The sequence below is a fragment of the Lolium perenne genome, chromosome 1, assembly GCF_019359855.2.
Source record: "Lolium perenne isolate Kyuss_39 chromosome 1, Kyuss_2.0, whole genome shotgun sequence".
NCBI lineage: Eukaryota > Viridiplantae > Streptophyta > Magnoliopsida > Poales > Poaceae > Lolium > Lolium perenne.
Window position 1 is genome coordinate 109,060,413 of NC_067244.2, and position 11,741 is coordinate 109,072,153.

At 40.6% G+C, this 11,741-nt stretch overlaps 1 protein-coding gene across 5 annotated transcripts; it reads left to right on the plus strand.

The window, feature by feature from the left end:
- Positions 1-286: 286 nt before the first annotated feature.
- LOC127298920 (uncharacterized) lies at positions 287-11,398 on the plus strand. Of its 5 annotated transcripts, XM_051328794.2 has the most exons (15): positions 287-675; positions 931-989; positions 1,258-1,366; positions 1,942-2,051; positions 3,330-3,398; positions 3,496-4,182; positions 5,121-5,638; positions 5,790-5,854; positions 6,321-6,400; positions 6,629-6,772; positions 7,209-7,313; positions 9,133-9,272; positions 9,355-9,483; positions 9,692-9,844; positions 10,797-11,398. In XM_051328794.2, the coding sequence occupies exons 1-15, from the start codon at positions 519-521 to the stop codon at positions 10,936-10,938; spliced, it is 2,667 nt and encodes an 888-aa protein (XP_051184754.1). In that variant the 5' UTR covers positions 287-518; the 3' UTR covers positions 10,939-11,398. The 5 variants fall into 5 exon arrangements, with proteins under 5 accessions (XP_051184754.1, XP_051184758.1, XP_051184771.1 ...); XM_051328798.2 differs by lacking the exon at positions 6,629-6,772 and having other exon boundaries at positions 290-675; XM_051328811.2 differs by lacking the exons at positions 287-675; positions 1,258-1,366 and having other exon boundaries at positions 968-989; positions 1,924-2,051.
- The last annotated feature ends 343 nt before the right edge of the window (positions 11,399-11,741 follow it).

Sequence of the window (11,741 nt, forward strand, 5' to 3'; positions counted from 1 at the left end):
TGTGAAGACTTCCTTGCCATCTCGGGTGTATGAGAACAAGTCCAACACTGACGTCCGTTCCACCCTGTCATGTGGGCCGCATGGTTGGTATCTCCTGTCCGCACACGCCATCCAACTTAACACGACTGACTAATCTCCTGTCATCAACATTTTTTTTTAAAATCTCCTGGCATCAACGGGTCACCAACATCCGCCTAGGAAGCCATTAAAGCCGTATAAACTAGGGCGACCAAGACTAGTGCCATAGCCGTATCTTTCTCCCTCGCCGTCGCTTTCCCCCCGCTTTTTTTTTTTTTTTTTCTTTCTCCCACACGCACAAGAAGAAAAAGGAAAACAGAAATCCCAACCCCCTCCTCCTCCTCCAGTCCAGTCCAGTCACCTGATCTCCGCAGCAATCGTTGCCGGTGACAGGGTTTAGAGCTTGTACGGTTCAAGCGCGCCGGCCAGTCTGGTGGCGTGGTGGTAGGTGAGCTGTGGAGTCGTGGGTCAAGTTACGTGCCGTGAGCCGTCCCACTCCCATGTCGGCGGCGGCGCGGTGGGCGGCGGCGCTGCTGACGCTGGGCGTCGCATGTTTGGCTGCGGGGCCCTGGGCGTGCGCCGCGCAGCCGGTGGTGCTGTCCAGCTACGGGCAGAGCAGGCTCTCGCTCAAGCCCTACGACTGGACCTACCTGCGCGGTGAGAAATTCTCGTCCGACTTGTTTCTTAATTAGGATGTTGTTCCAGAGGCCCGCCTATCTATGCAATACCTCTGGTTCGCAGTCTGACGCCTATACCTGCCTCTGCTTCTACTTTGCTTGCTCCACTGAGTTTTGCTTGTTAGCAGTATTCCTTAATTCGTTTCCCAGTCAAGATAAATTGGCGCACTCATATTTATTTCACCATGTAATTAGTAAAGACTGTTTCATCGTTATTTTTTTTCCTTGCTACCAGTTGACCTGCCGGCGTCATTTTCTTCTGTCACCATGGATTTTGCAACTGACAGAGATATTGTAAGTAGAAGGCTCCGCTCTTCCTTCAGTTATATTAGCTTTCTGTTCACGATAGTAATTTGTTCATACGTGCATGACCTATGCTGGCCTGCCTTCGCATAGTCAACTGGCAGCTTGGGTAACTGAAAAAAATGCTTCATGACTCAACTGAAACTTTCTGTTTCCGAACCTTTTAATATTATTATTTCTTTATCTCCTATTTTTATATAGCATAGTTGAAAAAGCGACTAATGCACAGTTTGTGCAATGTGTTTCTTAAATAATGCAGCCCAGAGAGCACTTAAGAGATCTTCCGAGAAGCGATCTTGCTATCATCTGTTTAATGATTGCCAACCCTCCTATTCCTGATATATCTGGTTATTATTTAGACAATTTATGTGAGTGCCACATATATTTTCTCATGTGATTATGTACTTACTGTTATGATATCTTCATTTCTATTTTGACAATCTTGTATACCTGCACAATTGCGGTCAACTTGTTAAAAAAAGTGTTAATTTCTTTTATGACCATAGTCTTCAAACTGAAAGAGATAAGTTGTACCAAATTATTCTCAAGCCAATGATAATTGGGTGGTATAATCTCTCTTGAAAGTCCATTACGAATTTATTGCAATACTGTGACAGATAGACACCAATTTCAAAATACTGCAGTCCTTAAAGGCGAAGGCGGAAGTAGTTAAGATGGCAATTAATATTTTGGTGTGTGTGTTTTTCTTCCATCCTGATAGCTATGAGTTGTGGTACTATCCGACCTGTAGTTTTTAAAATAATGGCATGCAACTTGTTTAGTCTAGATGATGATGAGTATATTTGTCGAAAAGAGACACTGATTTGTGGGCATTCTTCTAGTAAGTTGTGTTTTTACATCTTATTTTGATCGGAACATAATATTCTCTGTTTACTCAATTTTCTGATTACACTAATTTTGACAGGAAGGTTGTTTGTTGCAGTATCAGACTTTCTTGCTGTTGGATCTTTTGGCAATATGAATAACCAATCAAATCTGGCGCAGTGCATACCATTTCAGAAAAACACAACAATAGTGTTAACAAACGACCAGGTTAATTATTCTGATGCTTTGACTTAGAAGGCAATATGTGCTAGCTACCTCATGTATAGTCACGGCCTAGCAGCATACCAACTATAGTAATGCTACCAAAGATGTTGGAGTGGTAGTTCATGCTGGGTTTTTCATACTGCTATGAACATCCCATCACATGTAAGCTAGTGATGACATTTATATGATCACATTTCCTAATAGTTCAAAAACATGTTAAATAATGAGAAATGCTAATTGTCAGGAGGATTTTATGACATTTAATCCAAATTTAAGTTTCTGAACCCAAGTAATGTCTGCTCCCGCCGCTCATGTTGAATCGCTACCTCTGTATTAGTAGTTCTGTGCTTTTGCAACTTAAGTTTGAACAATCACCTATTGACACTGTATTAATATTTAATTGTGCTGTCCATTAGCATTGTATAAAGATTTTTCAAGTCAACTATAATTGTTTTATTTTCTAGAACATATTCACCTCCCAGACACAATGGTAGTCGATTGCTCAATGTTGACCATAATCTTAAATACAAATAGAGAGACAGATTTAAGAACTAGCTGCAGAAAAGTCAAGTTAAGACAGATAATTTCTTGCATGCTTCCATTTGTTGGAGCCCATCAACATATTAAATCTTTTACCTGATTGGTGCATGTAATTCAATATGGCATATGCCATATTTTCTTGAACAATGGCATATGGCATATTAAAACCATTAGGTCCTGAGTTTGAGACCTATTGGCCTAGTTTATGCAATTTTAAGAAAATTAACTGCAGCCCACTTCAAGTCCATGTCATACGCATATGGAGCCTCCACCTGAGACGGAATGTTGCATCCTCACATTTTTTCAATAGCTTAAGCTTTTGGCTGAACTGCTTGGTGCATGAATCTTAATACCATGGAGTATTCTGTTACTCCGCAGGGTCCAAATACACTTTACCTTTGGCTCCATCCTTGGTTCGGCCTAAAAGATTTTACTTTAGCATGTGTTGCTCCTTTGGTTGCATGATTTGGCTCACTAGGCCGCTAAACTGGTGTAGTACTGACTACCCTGATCTTAAGGGCAAGGAGATTATTTTTATCTTGTGATGTATCAGCAACACACTGAATTTGAGTTAGAATCCGTCATATTAAGAAATTCTGTGAACTTTTTGATAAGGAGTATTAGTATTGGTTTAGGAGTCCACATTTCCTTCCTTGTACCCTAAGTCATGTGTACTATATATTTGCCCAGACACAAGTTGCATCCATACACTTCTCATGTGCTCACTTTTGATGTGTCCAGATATTACCAGGTGTTTGGTACATTGGTTACTTCAATGGCCTTGGGTCTGCTCGCACACAATCAAAGATGGTACAATTACTTCAGATTAGTGCATGAACTATTATAACTCTTCCATTTCGTATAAACATGTAAATAAAACTTGAATCCTGATTGTTATAATTTTCAGATTAGCCGAGGGAGAGCACGTTCAGTGAGCACTAGCATTACGGTAGAAGGATGCCCCAGTTCAGCATTATGGGGACCCTACTGCAACCAAACAATTGAAATGATTGGATGTTCTCAGCTGTCAAGATATAATAACTCAAGAAATCTCTTAGTTCAGACTATCGACACGAAGAGAAGATTGAATACTAGAGAAAATAATAGACATACCAGCTTCCTATTAAGGTCGAACCTTCCAATAGGACATGCACTTGACTCCAATAGTACTAGCTTACTGAAAGTGGAGAATTTGATCACATGTTCCATTTCAAATGACTCTTTATGCCTCAGGCAAGGCGATATGAAGTTTTATTTCTTGGATATAGACAACTTAGCGGTGCAATTTAGAATTGCAGCTGCAAATTTTGGATTAGTCCAAAGGGCATCCTTGGTTTGTTACTTGCGCTACAACGCCTTCCCTCAGAGAGTTTTGCATGATTACTCAGGCGATATTAGCAGTGGTCCCTTGGTTATAAAGCTGCCAAATATTGGACGATGGTATATCGCAATTGAGATTCTGAACAAAACAGAGATCAACAATACAACATCACCTATGCCGGATACAACTTGTTTCTCATTTGATTGGCAAGTAACCGGATGTCTGGATGGAAAAGCTGGAATTAACTGCTCATGGGAAGCATATGTGCTCCAGGTAGGTTGAGTACTTGACAGAAATGCATTCTGTACCATTTATAATCAAATACAGTCTCATGTTTTAACCTTTATAACTCTAAGAAGAAAAGATAAACACAGCCTTGGCAAAGACTGTTGATCTTTCCCTTTATGATGCTGCAGTCTCGACTTCTCCTTTTGAAATAAAGCCAGCACTTTGCGACCCAAGATATCTCAATAGATTGAAGCCTTAGTTTGTCCAGCATGGTTGCTGGAGCAAGTAAATCGGAGAGTGCTATGTGCACTCTTTTTTTCCCCGCAAAAACGCAAAAAGCATTGCGTTTCGATGCATTGATAGGAAAGGAGTTTTTTACAAGCCTAAGACTAGGCTATTACACCCAAACACCCACAGCAAAACCGCAGTCGACAGCCACTAAACGGACATTACAACAGAAGCCTCAACTTACAACACACTAGCCTAGAAGCCATCCACGCACACGCCCAGAATGCCGCGGTCGAAACCTCTACAAGGAGGACAGAATGATCCAGTTCCACGCCCTAGGCACCACACCACCATACACTACCGCCCTCGCCTGATGCAACAACAATCTAGCCCGCCAAATGCAGCAAGCTGAACCTCACGATGCGGATAGCACACAACAGAAGCTGATGGTCATCCTAGCATCGCCGACACAACAAAGTCAAAGTAGACGTGTCCAACCCATTGTTGCAAAGACGCCACAGAGTGAGCTCCTCTGCCAATCAAAACCCTTGCCGATCAAAGTCTAGAGCTTGTGCGTCACAGACATTACCAAGAACCTGCCTGCCGCAGCCAAGACTTGTTCTGCCTGAATCACACGAGCCGAAGCGGCTCACCTGGGAGCAGCAGGGGTTGCTGCCCTGCCTCATGCACTCTTTGTGTCTATGAACTTCATTTCTGAGTAGGCATCTTTATTAATCACACGTTTTTACATGCAGAGAGTTCCTAAAAGAAATCCTTCTGTCCCTTTCGAGTCATATTATGTTCCTACTGATGGGAGGGCAATGCTGGAAGATAGCCACTTCTTGCTCGAACAGTTTTTAAGCAACTCATCCTATGAGCAATTTGCATGGACTTATTTCCTTTTGGATGTTCCCCAAGGTTCAGCGGGTGCACTTATTCATGTCCAGCTAAAGTCAGATAAAGAATTAAATTACGAGCTGTACTCACGATATGGTGGTTTACCATCAAATGATAGTTGGGATTACTTTGCAAGCAGGACAAGCAGCAGTAATGGTTCAATATTCTTTTCCTTACAGAATTCCACAAATTCAGACATGGATCTATCTATTTTCTATGCCAAGGAGGGAACTTGGTGCTTTGGAATTAAGCATCCAAATAATACTTCAAATTCTCAGACATATATATCTGTATCTCTTCAGGGATGCCATAGAAACTGTAATCAGAAAGGTGTTTGTCATTCTTCAGTTGATGAAAGTGGGTTAACGTTCTACAGGTAATTGAATGCTTAAGGTTTGCCCTGCTATTTTGATGGATTTTGTACGTTGGTCCCTGTATATGATGTTTGGATATAATATTCATCAAAAATAGTAATTAGGTCTTGCTATTGTGATAATTCTTAAAGATTTGTTCTTCTCATTTTCCAGCTTCTGCACTTGCGACCGTGATCATGGTGGTTTTGATTGCAGCGATGAATTAGTTTCGCCTAATGGTAAGTCCCATATAAATAGATAGATTTTATTTTTTTGCGTCATTGTAAACGCTGTCCACAAAATACTCAGAAATACTCAGAAGTTTATGACAACCCGATGAAAACATGACAAATGAAAATTTGAATGTTGAGACTGGAATTATCTGTTGTCTAGTAGGTCCATTCCATTTTTTTACTGATTCTACAATGGACAAGGGCGGCGAGATAAACTATGCTAAGTAAACTTCGTTGCAGCACCAAAATGCAAGAAATGATAAACCAGCATGTGCCTAGTTCTTGAAATATCATGATATCGATGTAGTTGAAAATTCTTAACATATCAATGCCGGATTCAGCTTATTTTCAAGGAGAATGCATTACTTTATGCAACTAATAATCCTTTGTTGACCAGTTGCGATTTATCATTTTACAAATATGTAATAAATTTAGTAAATTTCTGTATAATGGTGGTTGTACCTAAGTGCAGGGCACATCAGGCAGTCTGTCTTTCTAATCGCATCAAATGCTGCAGCAATTTTACCTGCGTTCTGGGCTCTCCGGCAAAAGGTATATTTATTCTTTTAGTTGCATCATGAATTGAGAAACTTATTGGACAGCCAAATTGTGCCGTATAGTTGAACATAAAAAACTTGAGGACCTTACTTGAGCCATTTACTTAAATTTGATGACCTAGATATGTCCTTTTGCAATTTTAGGGACCCTTGGTGCAGCTTACTGTTTTATTTATTTCTATCATCTGGTTCAAGGAGACTGCTTTACTGGGACTATTTCTAGTGCTTTGCACAAGCAGGGCTATATCCAGTTGAACATAAAATTGTTGGAGACCTGTTAAAGGACATACCCAGTGCTAAGAGCTCCCACACTGTGCGGGGTCTGGGGAAGGTGTTAGTGGCAAGCCTTACCCTCACGAAGTGCAATGTGAGGAGACCGCGACTCGATGTTGGAGACCTGTTAGATATGAACAAATGCCTTCGTGTTCTCTTTCCTATCATTTTTGAAACAAGCATCTTATGATCATGTGGGAATATGTATACTATAAAATTTCATGTTGAACTTTGAGGATGAACATTCCGTGAGATAAGTAGTTTTCCATAATAACATAAATGTTAACTCAATTAAATCTTGTCACCATGACAAAGGTGATTGAGGTTGTAGGTAGGTGCCAAATGACTGCTAGCCTGCTAGATTATGTTACTGTAAACTACCATGCTTAAACCTGTTTCATATTTGTATATCTTGATATTCATTATTCAAATATTATCCACATTTAAGAAGCTAAATTTGAATTTTTTGTTGATATAAACTCAGTAAATTTGACCATTAACATGGTAACTTTTTCTCATTTGCCACCTAGGCGTTCGCCGAATGGATTCTTTACACTTCTAGTGGAATTTCTAGTGCTTTGTACCATTCATGTGATGTGGGCACCTGGTGCATACTTTCTTTTCATGTATTACAGGTAAGATACTCACCATATATCTTACATGTGTATACTGATAATACACATATTATTGACATAATGCTGTACTAGATAATATGGTCATGCATGTTCAAGATTCTAACGCCAGGTAGACCACCCTTCTGGTTGATCGTCAACTAGATGGCTTGAGAGGAACACAAACATAGTTTTACAAGCTTTACATGTAGTTGCACACAGTGGACATTTTGTAGCATGTGGCCCCCCTGGTGCATGATGAACTCATGCAATCATGTATGATATTTTTTTAGCATGCGGGCCCCTCGGAGCCTGAGTTTCCACAATCTGTTTGATGTCAAGACATCGATTCATTGTAATGTATAGGCTTCTCACTGACCCCAGAAAAACTGATTGCACTGGGGTCTTCCAGTCCAGACCAGTGGGTCACCCTTGCCATTCGATGAGAGAAATTGCATTTTGTGGTATCGAGGCACACCTGCAGTGCCTGCAACACAAAGTCACTGATGGCGGACCGTATGGAACGCCAAGTTTAGGGGCCTTGTTTCGTATTGGTTGAGGAAACAAATATCCTGGCTGGGACTGGGAGGCATCGTCTGCAGGTCCTGTGTCCCGTGAGACGATTCTTTGGACCATGCCACCATGGCAGTTTCTGCTGTGCTAGAACTGAGGGTGTGGATGCTGTGGTCATCACCAGGTTTGCGACAAGATCAGCTGAAGGGCAAGGATGGAGGGTGCTGCAAGATGTCATCACCTCCTCCCTGCACCCCTGTCCTCTTACTCTCGAATCAAGTGATGCAAATTCCTTGTTGAATTTGTCGCTCAGCGCGGCACATGCTGCCAGTACATCTTTGTTGGGATTAGCATATTTTTCAGGAGCATCGTCAGCATTTATAGTAGGCTCTGATGTCAGATGATGTAGCTGCCATTAGCTATGGAGTTTGCAAGGTGGAGTACTTGCTGGACGCAAGGGTCATCGCCGTGTAGGCACCTGGTTCCGTAGAAGGGTGGGTAGTGGGAAAGATGGGAGAATTAGGGGGCTAGAAGAGAAGCATAGGTAGGGAATAGATATTTCATTATTTGTCTTCCTTGCAAGGGGGTACATCCCTATATAGACCTTGCAGGTCGGTTATTGTTCATTGAACAGTAGTTCCATCTTGTGACGGCTGGAAATTATTACAAATTTCTCATTTGTAGAGCTATTCAAAACTAACATAAAGACAGTCTCTTCTACTATGGACCCCTACAATCCTGCATACTCCTAGACTAAGCTGTGTCCATTTAACAGCCAACTGGACTCTCTTAGGTGCCACCACAGCTGTATCCAAGTAGTCAATAAACTAACTCATGTTTATCCTATGCATTCCTTAGTTGACACACATGTTGTTGTGTTGGGCATTCCGGCTGGCCACAGGGCCTAGGCCCATGACCTTTGGGAATCTTGTATGTTATGATTGATATATTCGTAAAACAGAACTTATCTCACTCTCTAACAGGCCACATGTGCTAGTACAGATGGGTTACTTAAATTTTGATAGAGTAGAGGATAACTGAGGATGCAATGTCTTGGTTGGATGATATTTGTCTCCAATTCAGGACATTTGGTCTGTGAAATTGTGTGCTTTCGCTGTTTTCCTTGTTGTCTCCATACACTGTAAAATCACAGCCTACCACTTGCCTTCTAATTTTTTTGGACATCACACTTGTGTCGGCTCTATCAACAAAATCACGCTTTTGCGATGTTTGAGTAAGCCGACAAAGTGTCTGTAGTAAAGCCGTTTCTGCTATTGGAAATACTTCTGATACACTATTGGGCCATGACACCTGAACTATTCTGATTCAGTTTTTGGACTTCTGGCTTTCATTCATGGCTGTTATTGGTACATTTATATATATGGCTACAATTAAAGAAGCTTCAAAACGAGCAATGCATACTGCTGTTTTTATTCTTACAGCTATCTTAGCTGCAACTGGTGCCACCAGGTATGTAAATCACCGGTTACTTTTGTTTGATCAAGTATCATGAACACTGGGTGCATCAATGTATGATGAGTTACCATCTCAGATCTGCCAATATCGGTATCGTCGTTGCTATTGGTTCACTTGGCCTGCTTATTGGATGGATATTGGAATTCTCTACAGCACAAAGATTTACATGCTGCTCATGGCGAATTAACCTCAGTGTGCCTCAAAGGTGTGCTTATATTCATAGTTTTATGAAATGATATCGTTATGCATGTCTGTATCATCTGTATCTTAGTTTCAGAAGCCTACATTATGAATTTCGACATGCTAACACCGTTGTGTGCAAGTTTATGTCAGTTACGACTCATAATATCTAGCATTTCCATTGGTTGGCTGATCAGCTGATGTATTCCTCATATTGCTGTTCTTTCTTCCAGATGGCCAAACCTCATGCCTTTGTTTTGGAATACTCTGGAGATGTTAAACAAACGGTTCCATTGGCTGTATTTACTTGTTGGTTTCATCACATTATCTTTCGCAGCTGTAAGCTGGAAGCTAGAATCAAATAGTAGCTACTGGATTTGGCACAGGTGTGAATCATCTTTCCTTGTTAATAGTAACTTCAGTTTTGAAAGTCTAGCTTGTGTGGATTTACCACGATAACTGGGGTATGTGTAGCTTCCTTCTGTAGCCCAATCAGCCTCATACCTAGCCTTGCCTAGCAAGTAGCCAGTACTTGTTTAGTAGATCTCATTATCTTCTTTTGCCAAGCAAACTTCATTGGCAAGGATTGCCTTGCCCATTGATGCAGGGAAACTAGTTCACTCATGTGCACGAGGTTTGACTGTTCTATCATTTATTTTCATGATTATGTGCACCAACTATTTCCAAATAAATGTTATCAATACTGTAAGAATATTATAATTATGTAGAAAGAGAGAATTTTCTGGAGGTGGAGACGTGGAGTAGCTATGCACATGTTTTGAGCATGTTTCAGAGAGATTTAAATTTCAAGGTTGAAATTTTGATCAAGTTTTATTGATTTGTTTTATCTCAACAAATTTCATTAGTAAGTTCCATGAAGATTCGAGATTCCTGTGGTCGAAGTTTGAAGTGGGTTGCAAACAAGTTCTGTGGAGGTTTTTAACATGTTTTTATAGTTTGATAGGAGTCCCGAGTTGGTTTTGCAAGTTTCATGAGGGTTATCTACCCTGCCTTGGCAGGCAGCTAACTATTTCCAACATAAAACACAATCACTATATGCTTTCAAGGAAAAAAGACACAGACACCTCTTTTTCATAACAGAAAAGGAAGCAAACACCCAAGGCTTCATAACATTGCTGGCTAGCTTTCCTTCACCATCACTGTAAGGCAGGCAAATGGAACTTGAATGTTCCAACTTATTGAGGCGCAAAAAGTACATTTTGAATATAGTGTGAATGCACTCCGTTGAAGAAAATGTGGTTTTGTACTGACGTTTGATACTTAGTCTAGCTTATCCTAACTTTGAACGAACTAAAGAGAAATTTGTTTTTTCTGCAGTATGTGGCACATAACTATCTATACGTCTTCGTTCTTCTTCTTATGTTCAATGCGTGTCAATATGATGGTTCATAGTCCGGAGACAAACTATGAGTTGACGAGGCAAGATTCCTTGCCAAGAACAGAGTCAAGAGAAACCTAATGATATCTTACTTCTGGTAGCAACTGGAAATCCATGGACGAAAGGTATTATCTTACTACAGTGAAGAGCTTGATGCCAGACCCTTTCTGGCAGCCCGCACGTCTGAGCCTCACTACTGTAAACGTGTTCATATATATGGGCTTCCTTGCAAAATTGCAATAATCGGGGGATATTGAAACGACAAGTAATGTTCGTTGTTAACTTCGTCACATGAGAATTGTAGATAGTGTGGTGCAACCTAGCAACTTTAGATGAATTCCCCTTTTTCTGGGGGAATGGTAGTGAAATGCCACTAGAGATATCGTGTAATTATATTAGGCAAGTGTTACAGATTTGATTATTTTTCACACTGCACAAAAGTGCATTCTATAGACAGGAAGATATAATGTATACCAAAATACATTGTAAAAAATTGATGAGTTCTGTGTACCAGAATAATGATGGCACTGTCATGGTGAAAGATACTAAGATTTAGTGAGTCCAACTCTGGACTTGTCGCGCATTCACTCGAAAGAGTGCAGAGTTCACCCTCTTCCACAAGCATATACAAGAACCTAGTGCTAAAGAACTAAAATAACGGGCAACACTTCTAAATTACTCCAATAGGCACCTACAAAATTGTAAAAAGTAGATGATACTCCACGTGTTGCAGCGGAAATTTATAGACAAGAAAGTAGAATATTATTGGATAATCTACAGTAATTAACATACATGCCTGAGAACTTTGTAAAAAACTAGGAAACATACCCGTATGTTGCATCGGGATTGGAGAAAAATGGATATGTGCCTTGTTCCCCTCACGC

Excerpts from the sequence above, each read along its gene's own strand:
- LOC127298920 (XM_051328794.2), top strand. The coding sequence starts at position 519 with ATGTCGGCGGCGGCGCGGTGGGCGGCGGCGCTGCTGACGCTGGGCGTC. Across the intron at positions 4,183-5,120 it reads GGGAAGCATATGTGCTCCAG|AGAGTTCCTAAAAGAAATCC; the intron begins GTAGGTTGAGTA and ends TTTTACATGCAG. Across the intron at positions 6,401-6,628 it reads TCTGGGCTCTCCGGCAAAAG|TGCTTTGCACAAGCAGGGCT; the intron begins GTATATTTATTC and ends GACTATTTCTAG.